Raw genomic sequence first — 27,672 nt, 5'->3', positions numbered from 1 at the left:
CTGCTTCTTAGCTCTAGCAAATCTGGATAGCACAGGATTGTGTGGGCGGCATTCCAATCTCACATGTGTATCAAAGAGACATGCATCGACCACATTTACACAAGCTGCTAAATTTAGACGCCTGACAAAGTCATAAATAGTTATAAGATACAATCCCCACTGGTTATTTAGCATGAGCAATTGAATGTGTGTGTTTTAACTCTTCTCCTTCCAGGTCTTCTTCCGACCTGAGCTCAGTTATACTGCTAGGTATTTTGAGTTAGTCACCTGAATGTAAATGCTAGGTGAGTAATGAGTCTATTTTAAATGAATTATTGCAATTATCCCATTTATGGATTAAAAATGGCAGCATGCCTGATTGCAGGTGTTATTTTTAATCAATACATGTGAATAGCATAACAGCATCCAGATCTTTTTGTTTAATGCATTTGAATGCGTTACGCTTTCACCTGATGTCTATTCATAAACTAATGGGTGTGTGTGCATTTTTAGCTGATAGATAGATAGATAGATGGATGGATGTATGGATGTATGGATGGATATATGGATAAAATGACACATAAAACAATAAATGGAGAAAACAATGGATTATAGAGTCAAAACCGGGCCGCATATACTTGCAAAAGAAAATATAGTTTTGAAAAAGAAAAGGAAAGTATAGAGAAAAAAATAATGTGGTTTTTGCAAACAAAAAAAGAATTGCAAAATAAAATGAAGTAGTGCAAGAAAAATATGAAAACCAAGCAAAACCAATGATTTTGCTAAACATATTTTCAATGACCATAGCTCCTAATTTATTTGCAGTGCTGCTTTTATTTTGCAACACTGTTTTTTCCTTTGCATTTCACATTTCTGCGCATCTCACTTTTTGGCACTGTTTTGACATGGGGGTGGAGTATTGCTTCAACTTGTTTACGTGAATAAATGATCTTCTTTAACTCATGCAAATGCAAATGATGGTAATACTAATCACATTTAGTAAACAAAACAATACTCATTTTGACAAATAAAAGGACTTACCTCCATCTGTTGCACTTTAAGTCTCCAGCTGATGATGTAGCTTTGAGGTAGACCTGTTGTGCACGCCCTCATCCCTTGACTCTACCCCCGTGTCATAACAGTGCCAGAAAGTAAGACAAGCAGAAACGTGAAACGCAAAGGGTAAAAACAGTATTGCAAGTTTACACTTGAATGAAACGCAAAATAAAAGCAACGTGGCAAAAAGATTAGGAGTTTTGGCCATTGAAAATATATATTGCAAAATCATTGCTTTTGCTCAGTTTCATTTATATTTTGCAATTCTTTATTTTGGTTTGCAAGAAGTACATTTATTTTTTTTCCAATACTTTCATTTTCCTTTGCAAATCTTTAATTTCTTCACTTCAATTCTTTTGCAAGTATATGTGGCCCTATTTTGACTCAATAGTGGATGAATGGATAAAGTAATGGATGGATGGATGAATAAAACAATGGATCAGTGGGTGGACAGATAAAACGATGGATGGATGGATGGATGGATGGATGATAAAACGATGGATGGATGGAAAAAGCTATGGATGGATGTATGAATAAAACAATGGATGGATGGATAAAATGATGGATGGATGGATGGATGGATGGATAATTGGATAAAACGATGGATGGATGGATGGATGGATGGATGGATAACTGGATAAAATGATGGATGGATGGATGGATGGATAAAATGATGGATGTGTGGATAGCTGGAGTTTCAGGCCTAAGAGGCACAGACTGGCAGGTGTAGCTGGGTGTGTTGTTGTTGTCGTTGTCTTACTCTTGCATGCCATAATCTCCATTTGAACAGACTGTATTGTTAGTTTGCTTACTGCAACACAGCCAAAGTGAACAAAGAGAGAATCTCATCTGGACAAAATACATCTTTACGCTTTAGTGCTTAATTTAAACACGTGTGTATGTGTGTGTGTGTGTGTGTGTGTGCTCTTGTTTTTGTGACATATCATGACACAACTCTGTATAATGACATGGGTATGACACAGGTATTACAAGGAGAGTGTGACCTATGAGGACATAACCCATGTCCCCATTTTTCAAAACACTTATAAATCATACAGAATGAGTTTTTTTGAGAAAGTAAAAATACAGAAAGTAGAGGGTTAGAGTTAGGTGTAGGGTTGGTGTAGGGCCATAGAATATACAGTTTGTACAGTATAAAAACCATTACGCCTATGGGATGTCCCAACTTTTCACACAAACAAACATGTGTGTGTGTGTGTGTGATATTGCAAAAGGGGTTAATACATCTAAAAAATGAAAAACTTTTTGGACATACCTCAAATCTTCCACCATAATTTTACAGATAAACACACAAATGAATCTGCTCCAAATACTCTGACATACTGACCTTTCAAATGGATTTGGGATTTAATTCATCTTTCACACACAGGAAATTGTTGTGTTTGAGTATTGAGTCTAGATGTAATGCAAAACGAAGCTTTCTGCAATGTTAAAGTCAACATGAAATCAACAGTGACCCTATTTACTTACAGTTTTTCTCGATTGGTTTGGCTCATTTCTTGAAACCGAGATGACATTCTCAAAACCATAAGGTCATTTGGCCAAACAGTCTTACAGTTCTGCTCAACATTATAGCTCACTAGCAAAATCAAATATCTTTCCCCAAACTCTTCTTCCATGCTTCAAAAGCAGATTCCTTTCCCATATAAAAGGTCAGTACAGTCAAAATAGAACAGATCCTTCTCAATTGCCTTGGCACATGTGCATTCATTTAGTGCTTTTGTCAAAATAACCTGGATGGTTTAGCACAACACCATGGATCCCCTGCAAAAGCTCATATCTCTCCCAAAACAGTTTATCCATGTGTCAAAACTAAATATCCTTCACATATAAATAGTCAATGCCCCCAAAATGCATTATACCTTTGGCATTGTTTAAGCACTGCAAGTCAAAATGCTTAGACGTTTTGTCACTGAGGCACAGGTCTAGCAACAGAATACCACTATGAATAAAACTAAAAGATTTTACAGTAAAATCAGCCTCCAATAAACCACTCATACTCAAGGAAACTGTAAACATTTTTATTCGTACAAAGAAATGTTAACATTAGAGAACATACTGTGAAAAGAAAACATATACAGGATTCTGTAAATGTGAACAGTTATAAACACAAACAAAAAACAAAAAAAACTCTAGCCTACCATACTGTAAATAAAGTTTCAGAACTATAGTACAGTAATATTTTCAGTGGTCGCAATTGTCACCCTCTCTTTCCTGGCCACCATCCTCATGGCCATTGACGCGCTGCTCTCTGTTAGGCCATAAATTCTCATCCACATCGCAACGGATATTTTCTCTTGCGATGCAGCGAGGGAAGAAACGGCGTGAATGTCTCAACCATCCCCTACATTGATCCCCTGTGATGTCCTCACATGCAGCATCCATTGCATGCAGCAGGGCCCTCTGGTCTTGAGCCTGATGCTCATACACCCTCCACCTCCAAGCTGAAAAAAACTCCTCAATTGGATTTAGGAAAGGAGAGTAAGGTGGAAGAAACTTTATTAGCATCCGGGGATGGGTGGTGAACCAGGTTCTGATGCGTGGGCCACGGTGGAAGTTCACATTATCCCACACAATGACATAATGTGGTAGCTGAGGTCCTTCTTCACCTCTCTCATTTTCCGGGATCAGATCAGTATAAAGGTGGTCCAAAAAATTTAGGAGCTTTTGTGTATTGTAGGGCCCTAAACTGGGAATGTGTGTGGCCACACCTCTTTCTGATATAGCGGCACACATTGTTATATTTGCTCCTCGCTGGCCTGGGACATCCACAGTGGCTCGGTGGCCAATGATGTTACGGCCACGCCTTCGACCTTTGGCCAGGTTGAAGCCAGCTTCATCAACGAACACTAGGATGTGAGAGGTTTCGTTGCCTTCTAATGCCATTATTCTCTACAATAGAATAAAAATAAATCTAATCAGTCAAGTAGAGACAGATACTGCAGGGAGGATCTAAAGTACTGTAAAAAGAGGGAGTGAAAAACTGAAGACAATTTCTAGGCAAAATGCTCTGGTCACACAAAGCTGCATTCTGAAGGTAAAAAGGATAAAGCAAAACAAAAAAAAGTGGTAACCATGTCTTACTGTAATAGTGTTACAATGATAGACAACCAGTAGTTGACTTACATGCACATACTGGTACCGCAGCTCTTTCACTCTGTCAGAGTTTCTCTCAAATGGCACCCTGTAAATCTGTTTCATGGTCATCTGATGTTTCTTCAATACCCGGTCTATTGTGGAGATGCTGATAGAGTTTATATTTTGGAACATTACATTGTCTAGAAGGATTGCATTACGAATCTGTCTCAGTGTGATGGCATTATTTGCAATGACCATGTTGCATATTTCTCATTCTTGTTGTTCATTTAGAAGTTTGAGGTTGACCCACTTGAGGCTGTCGTCCAATCCTAGACATACAAGTCAAAGGTCAACACTGTAAATTTGTTACAAAATGAGTTACCAATGTAATTGTACTGCTGTTTTATGGTACTAAAAGTGTGATGCACTGCACAGTGACTGGAATACTATTCACAGTATTTTCTCCATTTTTTTTTCTTTGTCATTTTTATAGTATCATATAACATCACATGAAGATATTACAGTACTCTAGGCCTACAAACACACCAACACTTAATAGTTCAATAGAATAGTTCTGTACCTGTTTTCCCTGCGAAAGGTTTGGATGATGGAGGAGACTGTAGACCGAGGCACATTAGGCTGCACTCGGCGACCTGCCTCTGCCATTGTGAGGCGATGGTTTATAACGTGGTCAATAAGGGTGGCCCGGATTTCATCTGGGACATCATGGTGCCTCCGTGCTCCTCGGCCTCTTCCCCCTATTCCTCCACGCATTCTCACTCCTCCTCTTCCTCTTCTTCCTCCTCTTCCTCGAGCAGGAAGTTGCTGTTCTACTTGGCGAGGTGCTTCCATGTTCACACTGCAAATGAAACTGGCCCCGGGCCAAGCTCTGTCTATATACTTTTGGCAGCAGTCATAATCATAGACAACACCTGTCAGGTAACTAAACAAACTGTTTGATTGGTCATCTGAGATGTGGGAAACTGCTCCTTCGTTAGTTCTAATTTCACCTGATTGATTGTCAAGTACTGTCATAAATTTATCAAATGTTCCAAGAAATTCTTTCATGGTATTATATCTTTGACTAATTTTGACAGTTGAACAGACAATTGTGCATATGATGACTTACACAATGAAACCATGCTGATATGTTTTAGAGAGAGTAACCATTTCACTGAAAAATCAACTAATCAGTTTAGATCAGCAAGATCTAATTATTTGGAAAATGTGCTAAATGTGGGCTCATTGTGCTAACTGTAGCTACTTGTACATAATCATTTGAAAAAAAGCACAGAGTCACTTGAGACATGTACTAAAGCATTTGCAATTTGATAAAACCAATGAAAAATGACATTCTGTTGTGAACAATTGCAAGGTGGTTTGGAGATTTGTCCATGTTATTTTGAGAATGTCATCTCGGTTTCAAGAAATGAGCCAAACCAATCGAGAAAAACTGTAATACCTGTTCCTGTTCTTCTTTTGAATGATTTATTGCAGTGCATGTTATTGTAAAAAGATGTCTGTCCACTCCAAACACATTCTGATCAATTCCTGATGGATAATTTCAAGGCTTGAGCTGTTTTATTGTTGTTTCACTTAAAAAATAGTAAAGTAAAATGGGTTAAGAGTGTTTGGTGTTGACTTTAAACATGTGGCGGAGAGGTTTTATCTGTGCTGGACTCATTAAGAGCCGCTGTAACACACACTTGATTGCCAGTAAAAAGGAATTGCTGTCAAGGGAATGGTGAACATGAGTTTGTGTGTGTTCAGATTAATAGATTGTGACATTACATGTCATGATACTTTGTAAGAGAGTTGTTTCTGTGTGTAGCCATGCTGGAAATTTGTTTTAAGCTTGACATGCCCATGAAAAAAGGATTTGGACACAAATCACACTTACAAATGTCTGAATATCATTGCATTACATAAAAAAAAATATCAAACACTTTTTAAGAAAAGTTTACATTTTAGTAATTTAGCTATGTGCTTGCTTTATTCATTTATTTATTTTTAATTTCATTATTCATTTATTTTATTTATTTTATTGTATTTTATTTAGTGAAGTCAATTTGTAATAGTTTTAGTTTTAATTTTAGTTAGCACACCAATAACAACACATCTAAGTTTTTATTTTATTTTTATTTAATTTATTTCATTTTATTCTGATTTTTTTATTTTTTACCTTTAAGTTAGCACACGGTAACAAGGCTTTATATTCCATTTCAGTTAAGTGCCTTTTTTAAGTTTCAATAAATAGACCTTTGCTCTGTTTGTAATGCTAAAAAATATATAGTGTTGAAAATAAAGCCAGTCAACTTGACTTCATACATCTAAAAATCACCAAAATACCAGCTGATTAAAAAAACATTAATAATATTAATAAAGAGAATGAAGTGAAAAGATCCTGCAGCATCTGAGACATTTTAGTTGATATTTTGTACCTAATGCAATGACGTTCAGACACTTAAGTGTCCAAATATTTTCCGGGGTAACTGCACTGTATATAAACACATCCAGGCATCTCTACGTATCCAAAGAGTATAGAAGCCCAAGAGGCAAAACTCTTGTTATGGGTAACAGTCTGTAGATTGCGCTGCAGAGGCGCAGCCGCCATTATGGACTGAAAGCTGCTGAAATCGTTAGCGCCAGTTTGAGTGTAAAGGTTTTGCTGTTCGTTTTTAGAAATCTATACAAAACTTGAACTGGCTAGTAGCTGGCTAGCAAGTAGCTGGCTAATAATAGACTAGTTTCCGAAAGATGGTCAGAGTTCTTTTTTGTTCATGTGTGCATTTGCTAGATTATACACCTTTTTGACTAATGCTTCCATTGTATGTCAATGCATCTTCTCTCACAAAAAGAAAAAAATACAAACAAACTTCTCATACACAAATGCACACACAATAGATGGTGGTGTCTGATTAATTACTGAGATCTTATGGCACCACTTCCATTTTAGTACTGTTTATAGTTCATGTGTGCACTTGCTAGATTGCAAGATTATTTATTTATTTTTCCAAATCATATATATGGTGATGGTGATGTTCACTAATGTCAAAATCAACATTTGAATAAATCTTATTACTGTGTGTCTGCCTATATATATTATTTCATGAATTTCTGTTATTCATGTAACAAGGAAAATGCATAATAGAACATAAATATTGATAGATTAAAGGTTTGCAATAATTTTATAATTGTATCTTTGCAAACCGTAAGTGGTAGGCTAATGAAGCCGATTCGGGGGGGGACATACCCTTACAAAAAAGTGCTATAGGAATCTTATATTATATAGGAATCAAAATATTATAGTAATCTTATAGGAATACTAGGCCTATAGTAATCTGGGACATACTACAGAAGTACGATAAGACTACTATAGAAATACTATAGCAGCTTTAAAATATTATAGAGGTATTACAGAAGTATGTTATGTTCTGTAATACCTCTATAATATCCTAGAGCCGCTATAGTATTTCTATAGTAGTCTTATAGTACTTCCATAGTAATATTTTGTCCCAAAATACTATTTTCCTAAGGGTAATTAGGCCATGCATAACCAACACATAGACATATATTTTCTGTCATTTAACGTCATTTAATGTCAGTCATCCTCATTAATGTATTTTAAATTATTTTCATATTTAGATATGACGGCCAGAAAAAAATAAGTTCTGTTACGTTTTTGTTATGTTAAGTTTTTCAGTGCCATTGACTCCCATTATTTCTCGCCGTTTTCCTTCAGTTTTCAGTCCATAATGGCGGCCGCGCCGTCACGTCATGGGGCAACTGTTGCTATGGAGCGTTCTATTGAGTTTGAAATAGAAGCTGAAAGAGAAACTTTCCCATAGTGTTTGTGTCAGGTCTTGAGTTAATGTCAGTGTGTAAAGTGCGTGTTTGTTTACACAGCCGTGTGTGTGTGTGTGTGTGTGTGTGTGTGTGTGTGTGTGTGTGTGTGTGTGTGTGTGTGTGTGTGTGTGTGTGTGTTTGTGTGTGTGTGTGTGTGTGTGTGTTTGTGTGTGTGTGTGTGTGTGTGTGTTTGTGTGTGTGTGTGTGTGTGTGTGTGTTCTGATGAGTCACCACATGCTTCATTACCATCCATTGAGCGCTTCTCTTTAATTAAGGAAGTGGGGATTAATGAAGTCATCAGTGACCTGCCCACTCACAAACTCTCTTTCTCCCACATGGTTTTCACCACATCACGATTTGTAAAGTTGTGGGAGAAACAGCATTCGTATCCACAGCTATATCTGCCAGAGCAGTGAGGATGCCTTTATTTCAGTGTTATTTTAGTAGTGTTTATACACTATTATGGTATTATTCACATTTTTATTTACTTATCTTCTTTTTTACATTTTCACTTTTCATTTAAATTTTATTGACTTTTTATGTGCTTTTATAATTTTATGTGTATTTATATTTAACTTTATTTTAATTTCAGGTTTAGTTTTAGTAATTGCTAAACTTTAGCTTATTTTTTCTCAGATGAAAAGGCAACATTTATAATTTTATAGATAGAATGCTAGTTCGATACAATGATATATAGATCTAAAATGGATGGATGGATGGATGGAAGAATAAAATGATGGATGGATGGATAACTAAAAGGAAAGATAAAAGGATGGATGGATTGATGTGCAGTTATATAAAATGATGGATGGATGGATGAAATTATAAATTGCTAATGTGACAAATAAGATGGATGGATGGATAGATGAAATTATAGATTACTAAAATGACTGATAAAATGCTGGATGGATGGATGGATGGATGGATGGATGGATGGATGGATGGATAGATAGATAGATAGCTTCTCCTTAAATACAGCAGATGTGTTTGATTCTTGTCGACTGACGTGGGAAAGAGTAAATTAGGTTTTGGAGGCTTCAATCCTCTTCCCTGTCTAAATTTAACCTCTTTCTCTGATGGTTTGTTGGTTCCTCAGTAACACCCACTCCATTGTGCTGGATTCTTCTCCACACGCTGTAAAAGCCACTGCTTATACTCGCCGGCTTTAAATAATGGAGGAAGGTGCTTTCACAGGGCAGCATGTGTGTAATGGCAGGGGTGAATAATTCAGCCTCATCTACTCTCTGTCCTGTTCACTAGCACCATTATGAGAGGAGACTCGCAGATCATGCAACCACGCCATCAAATCTTAATGTCGGTGTCTGGCCCCGTGCACCGGTCCGGCTCACATGGGGCCGGCCTGAGGTCAGGGCTTTCAGGACGCTGATGCTGATGGACAGAGAGAGAGTGAGGCTGAACTCGGGTCTACTGAGAGGAGCAGATATCTTCTTGTGAGCTGACGCAAAGAGTTCGGTTTGCCTTTATGAGTTATAGAGTGTAATATTGGAAAATCCTGCTTAGATGTTCAAATGTACTGGAGGGTCAGGGATTAAAGGAACAGTTCAGCGAAAAAAGTTCATACCTTTTTAAAATGTTATTTTCCACACAAAATAAGCACTTCATGGTGCAAAAGCACCACAAAAGTATCATAAAAGTGGTCGATATTTAAAAAACAAAAAAATTGTTCCAGATGATCTAAAGTGATATGATGATGGGGAAATGTAAAAAATGCTAATCTCCCTATAGTTTGGGATCAGTATGATTTTCAATGTTTTTGACAGAAGTCTCTTCTGATCACCTAGGCTGTATTTATTTGCTCAAAAAAAATACAGTAAACACAGTATTATTGTGAAAAATACTTACAATTTAAAATAAGTGGTTGAGTGGTGGTGATTTTCTGAAGAAAATGTGAGTGATGTTTTTCCATGCAGAACTCACTATATGGCCATTTTTCAATGCAAATACTATTTTAGCTATTTTTAAGAACTTCAAAATGTCATGTTTAATTCAATGTGTTACTTGCTGTTTCCTTGTAATTATTTGTGAAAGTTACTAGCAATTTCTGGGTTGCACTTTATTTCAACAGTCCACTTTAATAAAGTGTTAGCAGATATTAAGCAGACAGTCTACTACTCTAATGTCTGCTAGTTGACATGAAGTTGCAAAAAAAATAAAATAAATCATTCCAGATCCAAATCGTAGGTTGCATGAAGGATTTAGAGGAAAAACACAATTGTTCACAAAAGTGGCACATATGTGACCAAAGGCTAAGAAAATGTTAAAGTCTGCTGCCTGTATAGCACCAATGAGAATATAGCAAGAGCAAGAAAAACATGTTATAAATGTCTCTGGCAAAAGGAAAGATTGCAAATACGGAGAGGTTCTTAGAAATGGGAGGGCTTAAAAGAAAGCAGGATGAAATGCGAGCGAGAGGATAAAATGGGCAGCAGAGGACCTGCAGTCTTGTAGAGGTAACAGTGAAGCTGTGCTGTAATTGCTCATGTCGTCCAGAGAATTGAATGAGATGAAGGCAGCTGCTTACAGCCAGATTCATTAGGACGGCTGTGCTCAGAGCAGAGAGACAGAGACAAGCGGAGAGATTGTTGTGTCTTGGGAAATAAGCTGATTCCAGAATCTGAGCGAGAAAGAGAGACAGACAGCTAGAGTGGAAGCGAGAGAGACAGGGTTAAGAGGAGTCTCTCTGTCAGGGGAAATAAGTGCACTGCAGAGTCAGGAAACTCCAGCCATGAGCAGCGTGTTTGAAATCGCAGATGTTGTAAAGCAGCGCTGCAGCAGAGAGAGAGCAGAGGGTCTTCCCTTACTGCAGTGTGCTGAACGCAGCCCACCACTGCATACTAAACAACAGCACACGTGACCACTGCAATACTGCACTTCACACGGCATACCCAACGACAGGAAATGAAGACTTCACTTTCATCAGCAAGGATGCATTACATTGGTAGAAAGTGACGGCAAAGACATTTCTAATGTTGCAAAAGATTTCGATTTCAAATAAATGCTGTTCTTTTGAACTTTCCTGAAAATACAAATATGAAGCAGTACTATTGTTTTTAATGTCAATAATCACAAATGTTTCTTGAGCAGTAAATCAGCATATCAGAATGATTTCTAAAGATCATGTGACACTGAAGACTGGAGAAATGATGCTGATAATTCAGCTCCGTATCACAGCAATAAATAAAATGTAAAGATGTATTGAATAGAAAAAAAAATATTTGAAATGATAATAATATTTTACAATATTACTGTTTTAACTGTATTTTTTATCACATAAATGCAGCCTTGATGAGCAGAAGAGACTTCATTCTAGAACATTAAAAATCTTAACACCATTAAAATGTTATATGTTAATAAGCATCGTCATACTTAACAAGGGCACTAGAGAAGGATCCAATGTTTTTTGATTTTATACGATTATCGTATATGAAGGGGGATAAGGATGGGTCTCCAAATAACCAAAAAGCATTATAAAAGTATCATAAATATACACACTATGTCTCTTGGTGCTATTTGCCAAGCCTTATGGAGTCTTTAGAGCTTAATAAGCACAATCCTCAGTCACTTTCACTCTTCAGAAATACACCTTTTGTATTCCACAGAAGAGAAGTAGAGAGTCATATGGGTTTGGAGAAACATAATGGTGAGTAAATGATGACAGGATGGTTATTTTCAGGTGAAGTGTTATATTAATGGTGTAGTTGAGTAACATCTGGATGAGTGTTTGTGTTGATGGTTAAATCACCATATATTCAGCTAATCTCAGTCCACTTATAACACATTCTCATCCTTTGTAAATCTACAAAACGGTGACCTTTGACCCTGACTCAAAACCACGTCACCACCACATCAGTGTATCAAACATCTGGGGCCGTCGTATGTATTTGATGCATGATAATCTACTCATGGCGTCTGCAGTGGCGTCCTCCATTAATGTCTCTCATTGAAATCTGATGAAATCTGAAATTCATAAGGATGCATGGTTGAAGAGGGCCATTGGGTAGATTTTAATTTTCATACTCCTGTGTGGGGATGGACGCTTACGCCGGCAGTGTGTGTCAATGTAATGTGGTTTAAATACGCAAGAGGCTGGCAACACTATAACTGCTGCTCATAGTTAGTGATCTGACATTAGTGCTTCAGACCATCATTAATGTACTGTTATAGTTTGTTTTAGTTTTGTTTTCATTGTAATTTCAGTTAAAGTTTGTCTAAATACTTTTTTTAACTAAAGTTTTTAATTTTGTTGTGATTGTCATTTTTTTTATATGTCTATTTTAAATTTCAGTTTTTTATTTGATTATTTCACATAAGCCTGAAATAAAATGTTATTTATTAGTTATTTTTTATTTTATTTTATTTTTTTCATTATTAACACTAAAGATTATTTAATTTATTAAAAATTATATAATTTGTATTATTTGTTTTTTATTTCCATGATATTTTTTTTTCCAAAGTAATGTGATTTTTTTTTTTTTTTTTTTTACGGTTTTAATTAGTGTAAACTAAAGTGTAACAATATAACAATAACTGTGCTCCAAACATGAAGTATTCCTCAAATCATGTGTCTTTGTTTAGTTCAGGCCCAATGTTTTCACTTGACAAACAATACAACTGTGAAAAAATGTGAACAGGTGCATACATAAAATGCAGGAAAAAGGAATATCAGAAAATAAAATATGAAATACACGAAAGAATAAACGGTTTCCTTGGTTTTTCCATTTCTCAATTTTGGACATTTTTGGAGATTATTCTGTTTTCCAGTTGCTTCATTAGTCATTGTTCTTTCCATATTCATAGAGGAGTTGATGAATTATCAATAATACAGGCCTTCATACAGATCTGAGAGCAGAGAAACAAAGATTTCTGTGAGAAGTGAGTGAGAATGACAGTCAACTCTTAACATCCCATCAGTCTGATCTCTTCCATTGTCACCGGTTTGATTCCCAGCAAACACACTAGAGTCACCAGATGTATGGATAAAATTGGGACATCCCTGAATTTACAAGCCATGACGATCAGGATTTATGGATTATGGAATTGAAAAAAAACAAATACTTATTGCACTTTTATTTTTATTTTGGTAGATGACACACAACATGACCTTAGATTTTTTTTATTTCAAGATTAATGTTTAAGAGAAAGTACATATTTTAGGTCATGTAACTTGTCACTTTATATATATATATATATATATATATATATATATCATTATTTATTATTTTTTTAATTAACTTTTTTTAGTAGAATGAATTAATCTTAACATTTAATTCAACTGAAATTCAAGAACATGTAGGGGAAAGTGTGTATTTTATTTTTCCTAATTTTTAATGTATGTGTATACATTTTTAAATCTACAAGTATTTCATTTAGTCTCAATTAATACGGGGTCATAACAGCTTCATGCACAATTATCAGTAAAAATGTATACTGTCAGACCGCATTCTCACATCAGTGACCCGTTTGCTCTATATTTCATACAATTTCATAAAAAATGCATGCAGCCCAGTGCATAGCTTTAAACATAAAGTAGTTGATTGGCAAAAGATCTTAACAGTGCTTTTCATACTCAATAAGTGCATGTGATGTCTTCAGTATACTTCCATCGACATGCTGGTTATTACGGTGTGTTTGATAAGAGTGTTTTTGGGAGCGTGTTTGATAGCTGCTGCGATCCCACTGTGGACCCCGTTGCTGCTGCTCTCACAATGAACAAGGTTGCTAAGATACCCTGGGCTTATATTAGATTATCTTATCTGCTGTTACTATATTTTCCCCAGCACCGTGAAACCTTTATTAATTTGGAAATTTACCCAGCTGCGGAATTAAGAAGCTGCTATGTGTACAGCAATGCTCTCTCATTCTCTCTCAGCTGGACTGCTGGGTGCAGCTTCCAGAACTCCCTCAGGTTTAATGTCAGCCCCTCCTTTTTACAAAGCCTGGCTTGATAAACAGCAGTAAGCTGCTGTAATCTACATCCCATGGGCCTCTGGCTCCATTTGATACCCCACTAATCAATAAGATATGTGAGCGAATGAAGCAATGATGTCATCTCCTGCTGAAGCCATTGGTGGTTCTCTAATATGGAAGGCCAACGGGGCCAAAAGTCATTAATGGAACGTGTGAAATTTTACTATGTTAATGTGGCAATTTTGAATGCGTTTCTTTTGTATGTGTAGACACACACGTTCTAGCTGTATTAAAGCATACATTTTTGCTGCGTTTTTTAGTATATGTAAAGATGCTCGGCTTTTCTGCGTTTAGACAACAAATTTAAAAACACATGCACATTCTGGACGTGTTTGAATGTGTAATACTTTTGAAAAATTATTAAATGTAAATATAAAGCAGATTTACCTCTAAAACAATTAACACATATTAATCCTTTCTTAAGTGTATTCTTTATCAGTTGATGTACTACAGTAAATTAATGTTCCAATGTAAATTGAAACATTATGTAAAAAAGACTTCTACCTGAGAAAGAATGTTGAAGTTAACAACTAGACTTGACAAATCATGACTTAAGAATGACATCACACATGCATCATACCGACGCATTATCCCTCATGAACAAATATAAAGTCTGATGTTTGCATACATGCCATTACAACATCCTTCACGAAAAAACATGACGCCTGGTGTTTGTATACATATATACCAGCATACCATTGCATCACATATGCAAATATGGTCTCAAATAAAGTAATTTCATTGGCTGCTGTGCATGTTGTCACATTAATGCAGAAAAACATGCATTTAGACATCGATTCTTTTGGCCCCATCTTTCTTCCATACATTGAGACAGTAACCCTTGTGTTTGTTATGCTTCTTGTGGGCCAGTTCTTTGTGTTTATTCAGAACGAGGTGAGAAAATCCTTGGAAAATGCTCCTGGAGGAATGAATATTTCCTCATAATTAATGCACAAGAGGCCACGTTAATGTATTTTATTGGTAAACACAGAGTATTGTCAGGATTACCTCTTTATTTCATGGCACTGTGTGTACAGCTCTTGCAATGTGAGTGGAAATTAATCTGCAAGAGTTCTAAAATATTATTCAAATGACTGTTTTAATGTTAATTTAACAAATGTAATACAGATAATTTAATACCTGAATGCTTTGTGCTGCTGGAAAGAAACTTAGCGCTTACTGCATGCAACCTGCTTGATTGCTTGTATTGTTGCAAAATGTAACCATTATCCATCCAGGTATAGTCTGTTAAATTCAACTGTACATGAAGATATTGAGATATTCTAAACATTATTATGAACATATGGATTGTGAAAAGCGCTAAATAAATTTAAATTTAAAAAAAAAAACTTTAAAAACTATTGAAATTCTGAAAAAAAGTTAATATGAAACAGCAGCATGCAACGATGAATATTTCAACCAGTTCTATTCTACGTTGTTGTCACATGACCTCATTATTATATTATCAGTTACCATACAGAAATTCATTCGAGATTCAAGGTATTTACCAGTGCGACTTGCTGTTGTGATGCTTGATGATGATGGTTTTAGTGTGTTTCTAGTTTTGGATTTGACATTACTTAGGGTCAAACATGAAAAAGAAAAAAAACATGACGTAGAAACAATTTTCCCTCAAAACTGCTTGTAAAATTAACTGTTCATTACAAAGTAACTGCAGGGAACACATTGAATGAATCATGAAATTTTGAAATAGGAAGGCTGGAAAACCATTTTTCCAGCAATTTTTCAAAGTTTTACCCAGAATTTTTTTCCCAAATTCTATTTCATTTTTTCCCAAATTCTGCTTTCCAAATCCAATTTCCCAAATTCTGACATAAAATAAAAATTGTGTTGTATTCCTTAAAAAAGTGTAAAAAAAAAGAAAAAAGTTATTAATATATTTATTATTAGTGGTGCTTGCCGGAGGCAAGGCATCACTATTACTATTCGCCTTGACAAAACTTTGGCGCGCTACTCCTCCCGCATTTTTTGTCACAGACCCATGAATGAGATGTCAAAACGTGCGGCTTATTGAGGAGAGGTGTGCTATGACTTTTCTAAGCAATCTGACATACGATATTCGTACAGCGGACGAAGAAAATGTGTAAAAATATCCCATAGACTTAACATTGGAAAAATTATCTTACCTTATTTCTTTGGATCAGAAAGACATAGAGGCTTGGGAGTGGGCTCATTTGACTCGGCCTATCAAGCAGTCCATATGTAGTGACCTAACAACTTAGTATCCATGCCCTAGCAACCACTTTTAGCACCCTAGCAACTGTTTAGCTACATTTAAAAGCTATATATCAGCAAAATAACAATACAGAAACACTGACTCTGGCTTTTTGGGTTCAGGCTGGCCAATAGTCTTTAATAAATAACACCCCATAAACTATATAGCCACACCATAGCAACCACATAGAGCACCCTAGCAACAATATAGCAATATAAAGTACTTATATCACGGCTCCACAACATCACACAGGCATCATGGGTGGCTACAGGGCGCCGAGTTTTGCCACTGCAAGCACCACTCACATTTTCTTCAGGAAATGTACATTCTAGTTATTATTATTACTTTGAGTAGTACAGTTTGATGTACAATGGTCATACATTTCTGTCAACTTTTATTTTGACAAGTGGTAGTGAAGACCTATGTGTTTCTGTGTCAATATCACATTTTGAATAATTGTACAATTCATCAACAGTTTGCCAAATTCCGTGACATTATACTGTAAATTCCATTTTATGACCGTAATTTGTGATTCCGTTCTGGGTTTTCCATATTACAGCATACATATGGGTCTAATTAATGAACACTGTTTTCCCAAACAAATCCAAATCTCTTCTGCTAGTATGTGTTACTGCTAGAGACAATAAATAGTTTTTGTAACAGCATGCTGGCATAGATAACACTCATTTATGCATTATATAATTTGTGCAATATTGTTTGAATCCATGAATGTGGTCTGTCAAGTGTGCTTACTAGTAGCGCCCTCTGTCCTCATTCAGGCTGATAACAGCGGCTCTCCCTGATCAGGGCAGATGAGGGTCAGGTCAAAGGTCAGGCACTCCATCTTGTCCCTGTTGCAGTACAGATGGAGAAGCAGCAGGACTGCGTTTACTGCAGCATTCGCTTTGGGCTTCTGGACCTGTTCCCTGTACTGGAGCCTTAACGGAAGCCCAAAACAGTGTTCTCTGATTATTAATTTGACATTTAGCTGATGCTTTTTATCCAGACAGACTTACACCCTGTTCCAACAAATACAGGCATGATTTGTCCGTTCACACTGAAAAAGAAAAGCTGTATTGTGGTCAGAGATGCTCACATCTGGTTTGGAGTGTTTTCTACACTGACATTAAAAAGTTAATTTTGACATTAATTTTAAATAACAATTTTCTAAGTGAATATATTCTAAAATTTAGTTTCTCAATATTTTTTTCCACCCACCATGGAATAATAATTTAAAAAAAAAACTGTTTTGAAACTTTTTATTTTATAATCCTGAATTCTGAGGAAAAATTCTGAATTGTTAATAAAAAAAAATTATTAATCACAGTTACATAAATGATTGTATCTTTGCTGAATAAAAGTAATAACATCTTTAAAAAAAACTTTTGTTTCATTTAGCATACATGAACAGACTGCAACATATTTCGGGATGCCTTGCAACCCGGTTTTACTTCTTGCATTGAAATATTTCCTGTTAAATCATATTGATGTATGTATTATTTTGCATACAGTATTGTTGGGCCTGTGCCTTGTGCAACACATTAAGCCCTTTATGTATAATGCATTATAAAGGTATTCATAACATACTCATAATATATTTTCATAAATAATTGTAACCAAAGTTAAAATGCATTATATGTTAATTCCCTGATATATCTAAAATATTTTGTCATGTTTTATTGCATTATATTCTTTAAAGATTTTCTTTTTAAATCAATAAATTTATATTATAATGTATTATAATGGTATTCACAATTATTCATGAGATCATACAATGCATTGCAATGTGCATTACAAAGCAAAATAATGCATTAAAATACTTTTAGAATGCATTCTATTTAAAGGCTAGGTTATAACGGCTTTGTTAGTTTTAAACCATTGTGTCATTGTGATTGGGAGTCCAAATGGCCTCAAAGCTATAAGAGATGCACTAAATAACAAATCTCTGCTCATGGAGTCTTTAAATATCTCAACTATGGTGCAGGATAGAAAGAATGACATGCATGTCCTGAACCGAGGAAAGAGTTAATCAGATATCATGAACCATATTGAGCTCCATACACTGGGATGGCCGACAAAACAGGAAACATGTTCTCTCATTTCCCTCGTCTTTCTATGTCTTGCACTGGCTGCATTACCATTCCTTTGAAGCCTGATTCCAGTGCAGATCTTCCTCAGCATCTTTATCTGTCTTTCCTGATCTGCTGTTTGAACTCTCTCTTTAGCTCAGAGTCGTAATGAAGGCTGCCTGTGTAATCCAATGCATTCTTTAAACCCAACATGAAACCAAAATGTACATTGAAATGAAATGTATATTTCTCTTCTTATTGTGAAGGATTCAGTGCAAATCATGCCAAAAATAAACATAATGTTGCCTGTATGTTTCCTGAAGTGGGTTAACAGAATGAAACTGACCTCAGCACAGATCATGTGTGTTTGAGCTGTACACAAAAGCCAGCTTTCCCCTCTTTTTTCCCTTTATGTGTGTTTTTTTTTTCTTTCTTGATCTTTTCTTTCATCATGTGTTGGTGCATTACATCTCTGGGGACCGGCCTGATTTGAAGAGCACTTTGACTCTCTCACTCTTTTCCTTTTGCTTGTGTCACAATGATGACTCACAGACCATTACTAAACTCTCATTGGATGTTGTGTGTGTGAGTGCATGTATGTGTGTTTTGTAATTTTTATTCATTTTAATAACAAAATAATATTCTAAATAATATTCTTTATTTCTCTTTCTTTCTTCAGTTATTTTGTTAGTTAGTATGTTCTTAACTTACGAAATTAACCCATATTCACAATTCACCTGCTTTCATTTAATTTATAAAATGTTTTTTATATGATTTTATTTGTTTCCTAAAATAGTTGACTAAATACATTTTGGTGTCCTTTCACTGAAATATGGTGGGTTGTGTTGAAAAAAAATGTGTCCATTCCAAAGATAAATTTTTTTTAAAGATGTCTCTTTCTGCTCAAAAAGGCTGCATTTGTTTGATAAATATACATTAAAGTATTGTGAAATATTATTACAATTACAATGCCAGTTTTCTGTGTGAATATATATTAAAATGTAATTTAATTCTGTGATCAAAGCTGTGTTTTCAGCATCATTCCTCCAGTCTTTAGTGTCACATCATCTTCAGAAATCATTCTAATATGCTGATTTGCTGCTCAAGAAACTTTATTATTATCAATTTTGTAAACAATTGTGCTTCTAATTTTTGTGTAAACCGTGATACATTTGTTTCTTCGGGATTCTCTGATGAATAGAAAGATCACAGTGTTTATTTGAATCAGAACTCTTTTGTAACATTATAAATGTATTTAATGTCCCACATGAAAAAATTACTACAGTAATTTACAGTAAATACTGTTGTGTTTTTGATCCATACTACAATAAAGTCCTTGAAATAATTTGTCATTGTAAATCTATAGTTGCTATGGTAATATAACAACTATAATAATATAAACAAAGTTTCCTACAACTATATTATACTACAGTACACTAGTTTACTGTAGTAAAAACTAAAGTGTACTTCAATATTTATTACTGTTTATCAGTTCACTATAGTAAATACTCCAGTACACTATAGCATTTAGTAACAAAGTGTTGTAAATGCTATAATATATACAGAATAATACACTTTACTATAGTATGGTTCAAAACACTGTAGTATTTACTATTAATTACTATAGTATTATTTCATGTCACTTTTAAGCAATCTGAATACTGAATGTTTATCTGTAATTCTACCTCATTTCTAATCATCTGGTGTCTGTTTAAAGCATGTATCTGCTCTCTTTCTGTTTGTGTTGCAGTAAGCGACAGCTGCTTTCACAATCACACTGAGGACCGCAGCGGGATCAATCTCAAAGATCTTGTGCACGACCCTTCCTTGTGAGTGACCGTCACAAAACGCACACACGTTTTACACTTAATAGATGTCCCCTGATGCTTTTCGAGTTATTTAATGATGTTTTGCACTGTATCATGCTGCATGACTTCAGTGGACTGTTAGCTTCAGCGCTCATGTAATGAGATCTTCATGTCATGCTAATCACTGAACGCTTGTCTGGAGTTCAGGATGTTTAACAGCGGCCTGCAGTTTTACATGCAAAACATGTGGTCGCAATGAACCCTTGATGGATATTAATGTCAGAAGGACTCATTGTCACGGTCACACTGCGCTGTAATGAAGTGTCATTGCTCATGTCGTTGTACGTGAATGAAATGTGTGTGAAGCATATCAAACAGTTTAACCCACGTCTCCACATTAATGTATACAGTACAGAAAATCACTTGATTTTATTATACTTTACATTAGTTGTTTTAAAATAAATCCTTTTTTTCAGTGCACAGCATTAATCTCTATTAACATGTGAATAATGTGGAATATGGACTCATATTTTCACATTTTGACTGGATTGTAAAAAAAAAAAACAGTCTATGATATTATTTGTGAATATTAGTATTTTTTTATTCCTGGTTGCATTAGCAGAAAACTCTTATTTTTTTTGGAAAATATAGTGCACCTTTTTTTCTTTAGCGCAATATGCTGATCATTCTCAACAGAGAACAGCAACATTTATTACAGGATATTTTATACAAATATAAGGATTCATGTTGTTTTAAACCCATGCGACTTTGTTCTATGGGGAAGTAAAAAAATCCCAACCTTGTCGTTATAAAAGCTCTTTGAATTGTATGTATTTGGGTCATTTTTCAGCTGTTACATTTAACCTCAACAATAGGGTTCACTGTATAGTTTAGTTTAGAAAAATGGAGAAAAAAATAACATAATTAGTTGCAAGCTTGACAGTTATTTCTGAATAATTCTCCAGTCTGAACTCAAACGTTGTCAGCCCTGTTTGAAGTAAGGTGAAGTTTTAGGTTTCCTGAACAGAATTTACATGTTTTTGTGTTTCATTAGCATACATGAACAGACTGCAACATATTTCTGGATGACTTGCAAACCGGTTTTACTTCTTGCATTGAAATATTTCCTGTTAATATTATATAATTATTTAATATTATTTTGCATACAGTATTGTTGGGCCTGTGCAACACATTAAGCCTCTATGTATAATGCAGTATTCAAAGGTATTCATAATGTACTCATAATGTCTTTTCATAAATAATTGTAACCAATGTTAAAATGCATTATATGTTAATTCCCTGATATATCTAAAATATTTTGTCATGTTTTAATGCATTAAAAAATTAAGATTTTCTTTTTAAATCAATAAATTAATATTATAATGTATTATAACAGTATTCACAATTATTCATGAGATCATACAATGTGCATTACAAAGCAAAATAATGCATTAAAATATTTTAGAATACATCTATTTAAAGGCTAGGTTATAACGGCTTTGTTAGTTTTAAACCATTGTGTCGTTGTGATTGGGAGTCCAAATGGCCTCAAAGCTATAAGAGATGCACTAAATAACAAATCTCTGCTCATGGAGTCTTTAAAGATCTCAACTATGGTGCAGGATAGAAAGAATGACAAGCATTATTCCTGGTTGCATTAGCAGAAAACATATTATAATGCACGTTTTTTCTTTAGTGTAATCTATGCTGATCAAACTCATCAGGACCAGCAACATTTATTAAAATTCACTGTACCCTACGAGGTAATGTTAGATCTTTTGCTCCAACCACTGGTTAAATAAAACTGCGCCAACACCATAACCCATATGTGTATTCTTCAATGGTAAGGTTTTCCTCTCGATGAACCCATGTCTTCCCTTTGACAGACCATTCTGTCAGGCTCTGCTGGCAGTAGTTTCATCCCTAATCTCAGGTAGGACCTTCCTCAGAGTCCATTCCCAGGCCTGGGTCAGTCCATATCACGATCTCCACATGATACCTCCCTATGGGTAGGATGTGGCCTCTGTAGCGCCCTTCTCTGGAAGGCTCGCTTCTCCATCATTACTGCCAAGCTATAACAACAAATAGGAAAGATCTGAAGCAATCTTTCACTGAAGGTTGATATCCCTTCTGTTAAGAAATTTCTGTGGTGAAAGGAACAGCGTCTTGGATATCCCTGCGTCAGCGAATTTGTGCTGGGGTGGTGGGAAGGTTACGACCTTTGCACAGCATTTGTCTGACACATGGCTGCTTGTCAATATATGTAATGCCATAGGGTTATGATGGGGTTCAGGTTGTGGCGCTTTCCATGGACCCCATAATGTCGAGTCACAACATAACTCGTAGTGACTGACAGACAAGGGAACGTCTCAGTTACGTAAGTAACCCATCCAGGTGGATGCTGCACACTGGTGGTGGATGAGGAGATACCCCCAGACTATGTAAAGTGCTTTGAGTGCCTAGAAAAGTGCTATATAAATGTAATGAATTATTATTATTATTATTACTGATTGAGGGAACGGAGATGTTATGTCCCCATGCCATGATCACGAACCATCGCTGGTTGCCAGGGACAAGTGTTCGGCTCTTCAGCATAGGATGCACCTGTCGCCTATTTATACACGGGGAGTGGCTCAGCATGCAAAATCCAGTATCCAAATTTTAGTGCCTTTTCTCTTATTCAAAGAGGATTCGGGCTCCCAAGTAAGACCCCATAATGTTGAGTCACTACATAACACCTCCATCAGGAAACAAGGTTTAGGTACATAACCCAGATGTTCATATGGTGCCTTTTGCTAATTTTTAATAGCTATTTTTGTAGGTACCTTAAAACATCATTCTGACTGTATAAAAACAAAGTCATTTGGATTTGGAATGATATGATTGAAAGTAAGTCATGACAGGAAATTCATTTTTGGGATGAAGTGTCACTTTAAGACCACCGGCCTGCTGAAAGCACTGTAATGAATCCAGGAGGAAAGTTTTGGACAAGCTGTCAGGTGGTTTTGGGGACAGCGAGATGACAGACACAGATGAAGGAGATGTGTGTTAAGTGTGAACGCTGTGGGCCAGACAGTTTGTTGTCCTCACGCGACTGCAGTTGTAACATCCTCTGTCAGTGGTGCTAATTGGTGCCACTAAAAATAGGCAGTGAATAAATCAGATCGGTGGCACGCGGCTCGTCTTGCGCTGACCCTTTGTTAGAAAGCCAGACAGAGAGTTCAGCTGACCTTGGGCATGCTGGGAGAATTAAATACCATTCTGTTTGGCTGAATCTAATTTTTTACCCTGAAGTCTGAAGGGAAGAAAACATTTATTTTGTATACTGAAAATATGGATATTTTGCATTTATAACAATGAAGCATTTTTTTTTTATTAACTAAAAAAAAAATAGCAATATTTTTGTTCATTAAAGAAATGTTGAATTGTTAAAATGGTTTGCACTTCAGCACATTTTTCAATTAAATTCTCAATATATATATATAAATATATTTTTATTTACTAATCATGTGTTAAATTGCTCAAACATAGTTTGCACTTATTGTAAAATTAAGCACTTTTTTAAATTAAAATTCGTAAAAATATGAATATTTTTGTTCATTAATGCAGAGTGAAATTTCTTAAGAATAGTTTGCACTTATATAATAAGAATAATTGAAATGTAATTCTCAACATGTGTTACAGAATACCCGAGAGACTGAGGAGTAATAGAAAGACAGTAGTGCTGGGTAGAGTGATGAATGGATCCGTGATAGCTGGGTGAAGACGTCAGAGGAGGGAGGTGTACCACACACATGCACGATGGAGACTTGAATCTTCGGAGGATCGCTGGAGAGAGGTAAGTAGAGGAAGGGTTAGTCCTTAGAGTTAGCATACAGGTAAGACCTTGTCGCGAACGAGACCGGACGCTGACTGAGTGCGTGTGTGTGGTATTTATAGCACTGATGTGATTGGGTCGTGATGAGGGTCAGGTGGAAGTGATTAGTATTCCGGTGAGGGCATGCGCTGTGAGTGAGTGGAGGTGGAACCTGGTGTGTTTGTTAAGTATCCACTAGATACTTAAGTTGTCCACCACGCCGACGGGAGTCCAGGATGTCTTTAACTTCATAGGCTGCACCGTCTTCTAGGAGGAGTGGAGGGGGGGCTTCGGTTTCGCCAGGTTCTGTGGAAGGAGAGACAGAGGGATGGTGAGGTTTCAGGAGAGACACATGGAAAGTGGGGTGAATCCGGTACTCAGGGGGTAATTGGAGTTTATAAGTGACCGGATTGATCTGCTGAAGGATGGTGAATGGGCCAATGAATGATAAGTTGGGGCCTCGGATCGGCGAAGGTTGGCTGTCGTTCTACGTCTGCGTAAGACCCGCTGGAGTTGTTGGTGTGCCACGTCCCAGACCCTCTCGCTCTCCCAGAACCAGTAGTCGATGGCGGGGACATCCGAGGGTTCACCTGACCAGGGGAATAGAGGAGGTCGGTAGCAGAGTATGCACTGGAATGGAGTGAGTCCGGTGGTAGGTTGTCAAAGGGAGTTTTGTGCATACTCGGCCCACCCTAGGAACTGGTTGCAGGAGTTCTGGTGGCCATGACAGAAGGTACGGAGGAAGCGTCCAATCTCCTGGACCTTCCTCTCCGTCTGCCCATTCGACTGGGGATGGTATCCGGAGGACAGGCTGATGGCCACACCTAGGAGTGAGTGGAAAGCCGGGAGATGAACTGAGGACCTCTGTCCGAGACGATATCCTCTGGGATGCCGAAGTACCTGAAGACATGGTTAAATAATAACTCTGTCGTTTCCATGGCCGTGGGCAGACCTTTCAGGGGGAGAAGACAACATGATTTAGAAAATCTATCCACTATGACAAGAATGCAGGTATTATTATATGAAGGAGGAAGATCAGTAATGAAATCCACCCCTAGGTGTGACCACGGGCGATTGGGAACGGGCAGAGGATGGAGCTTGCCTGATGGAAGAGGGCGTGGGCTCTTGGATATGGTGCAGTCTGTGCATCCGTTCACGTACCTCCTGACATCCGAGGCCATGTTGGGCCACCAAAAACGGAAGGTGAGGAAGTGCTGGCATCGTTGACGGAAGTGCTCGCTGGTGTTGGGGATGCAGGTTGAGCTGTGAGTGTCCTACGGAGTGCGTCGACCAGATCTTGAAAGGGGTCCGTGAGGCTCATGCTTGTGCCAAGCGGTGTGGGTCCGGTCTTCTGTTACAGAGTACCCGAGAGGCTGAGGAGTAATAGAAAGATAGTTTTATTGAAGGCACAAGCAGAGGAGCGGGTAGTGCTGGGTATGGTGATGAGTGGATCCATGATAGCTGGGTGAAGACGTCAGAGGAGGGAGGTGTACCACACACATGCACGATGGAGACTTGGATCTTCGGAGTATCGCTGGAGAGAGGTAAGTAGAGGAAGAGTTAGTCCTTAGAGTTAGCATACAGGTAAGACCTTGTCGCGAACGAGACCGGACGCTGACTGAGTGCGTGTGTGTGGTATTTATAGCGCTGATGTGATTGGGTCGTGATGAGGGTCAGGTGGAAGTGATAAGTATTCCGGTGAGGGCATGCGCTGTGAGTGAGTGGAGGGGGAACCTGGCGCTTTTGTAACAACATGGGAATATTTTTGTTTATTAATAAAATAAAAAAGCATTAAGCATTTTTTATTATATTCTCTCTCTCTCTCTATATATATATATATATATATATATATGCAGCCTTAGTGTAATTAGAAGAGACTTTTTATGGCAAAAATAGTAATAGTATGGATTAAAAAAAAAAAATCATCTTTGTTGCATACTGTATTTGGCAAATGTAGGTCATCTACATACCATATACTAAATACTATATACTATATACTACACTTAGAAATAGTATTATATATATATATATATATATATATATATATATATATATATATATATATTTGTATATACAATTGTAAGTCGCTTTGAAAAAAAACGTCAGCTAAATGAATAAATGTAAATGTAATATATATATATATATATTTGTAATAAAATATACAATAATTCAAATATGGTACTTATATAATTAAGTTTTTTTTAATGAAATTCTCAACACAGAAGTCCTTTTGTTTTATTAGTAAAGTGATTTTTTTTAAATTGGTTTGCACTTTTAGCAATTTTTTATTCAATTCTCAAAAAGCAGCATTTTTATTTGTTTTTTAATGAAATGTTAAATTGCTCAAACATGGTTTATATTTATTGTATAATTAAGCATTTTATTACATTTTCAAATAAGTGATATTAATGAAATGCTAAATGGCATAGATATACTTTGAACTTATAATTAAGCACATTTTTATGCTCTCAAGCTTAGCAATATTTAGTTTATTAATGAAATATTGCAAATTTTTTGCTCAAACATGGTTTGCACTTATTGTGTAATTAGGCATTTAATTAAATTTCTTTAAATAACTAGTAATATTTTAGCTTAATAATGAAATGTTGAATTGCTCAAACATGGTTTGCACTAATATATAACGGCCCATCCATACTTCAGATGTTTTATGAGTGTTTTCAGGCAGCGTCCCAGCGAGGGTCTCTGCGTCCTCCAGCAGTGTTTTAAAATGCACCCGAAGTTGTCATTCAGCACAAAGGCACTCTATTATTAATTAAATTACAGCAGCTGATGTCCTTGGTTTTGTAGCCCATCCAGAATTGAAGTAAGCCCGTAAAGCTGGGTCACAGATGTGTGCAGCCGGGATGCGCTCGCTCTCTGTCTTTCTTTATTCATACCTCGAGGAACGCAGCAAGGCCAGGAATGATGCTTTTAAGTGTGGCAAGGTCCATATGACAGCAGGGTTCAATTAAACACTCATAACTCTTCCATTAGACAGAGAAAAACTCGGCCGGAGACTCTGGCACCGCAAAGAGAAACATGCAACTCTTAAACTGCACCAGAAATATCACTGGAATCCAAGGGAGGATATCGGTCCTGAATGTTTTTAAGTTTTTGTGTTATTCATGTTTTTTCATTATAGGCAGCTCTGTTTTCTAGACATTTCTATAAATGGACTTATTAATATATAGATGCTGCTGGAAAGCATGCCTTTTTCACAATATCAGGATTCCCAGATAATTAAAAAATATATATTTAATTTAATTATTTAAAATTATTATTATTATTTCCATTATGAAAATTATCAAGAACTTATGGAAAATATGTAATTTAATTTAATTTAGTTGTATTTTATTTTACACTCAATGTTTAGTCATTCTGTAAGTAAAGGCATATTGGAGAAGAAAGCCGTATTGTGTAAAAATTCTGTATTGGAAAAAAAAAACATTATGTAATAGTCATAATACTATTTCTAAGTGCTATTTAGTATATGGTATCTAGATGACCTACATTTGCCAAATACAGTATGCAACAAAGATGATTTTTTTTAAATCCATACTATTACTATTTTTGCCATGAAAAGTCTCTTCTGCTCACTAAGGCTGCATTTGCTTGATTAAAATTATGAAATATTATTGTGATTTAAAAGAACTGTTTTATATTTTAATATTTTTTAAAGCATCATTTATTCCAGTGATACAATGCTAAATTTTCTGCATCATTCCTCCAGTCTTC

At 36.1% G+C, this 27,672-nt stretch overlaps 1 protein-coding gene across 6 annotated transcripts in view; it reads left to right on the top strand.

Moving 5' to 3' along the window:
- The window catches only part of LOC132106410 (gephyrin-like), an 85,872-nt gene that overhangs the window by 8,285 nt on the left and 49,915 nt on the right, over positions 1 to 27,672 (top strand). For all 6 annotated transcript variants that reach the window (XM_059512068.1, XM_059512067.1, XM_059512066.1 and 3 more), the window contains exon 2: positions 20,024 to 20,102. In XM_059512068.1, the coding sequence (XP_059368051.1) occupies positions 20,024 to 20,102 (79 nt within the window). The remainder of the gene's footprint in view (positions 1 to 20,023; positions 20,103 to 27,672) is intronic.

The sequence above is a fragment of the Carassius carassius genome, chromosome 27 (assembly GCF_963082965.1).
Source record: "Carassius carassius chromosome 27, fCarCar2.1, whole genome shotgun sequence".
NCBI lineage: Eukaryota > Metazoa > Chordata > Actinopteri > Cypriniformes > Cyprinidae > Carassius > Carassius carassius.
The sequence above is the reverse complement of the archived record's forward strand: the minus strand, read 5'-3'. Positions and strand labels throughout refer to the sequence as shown.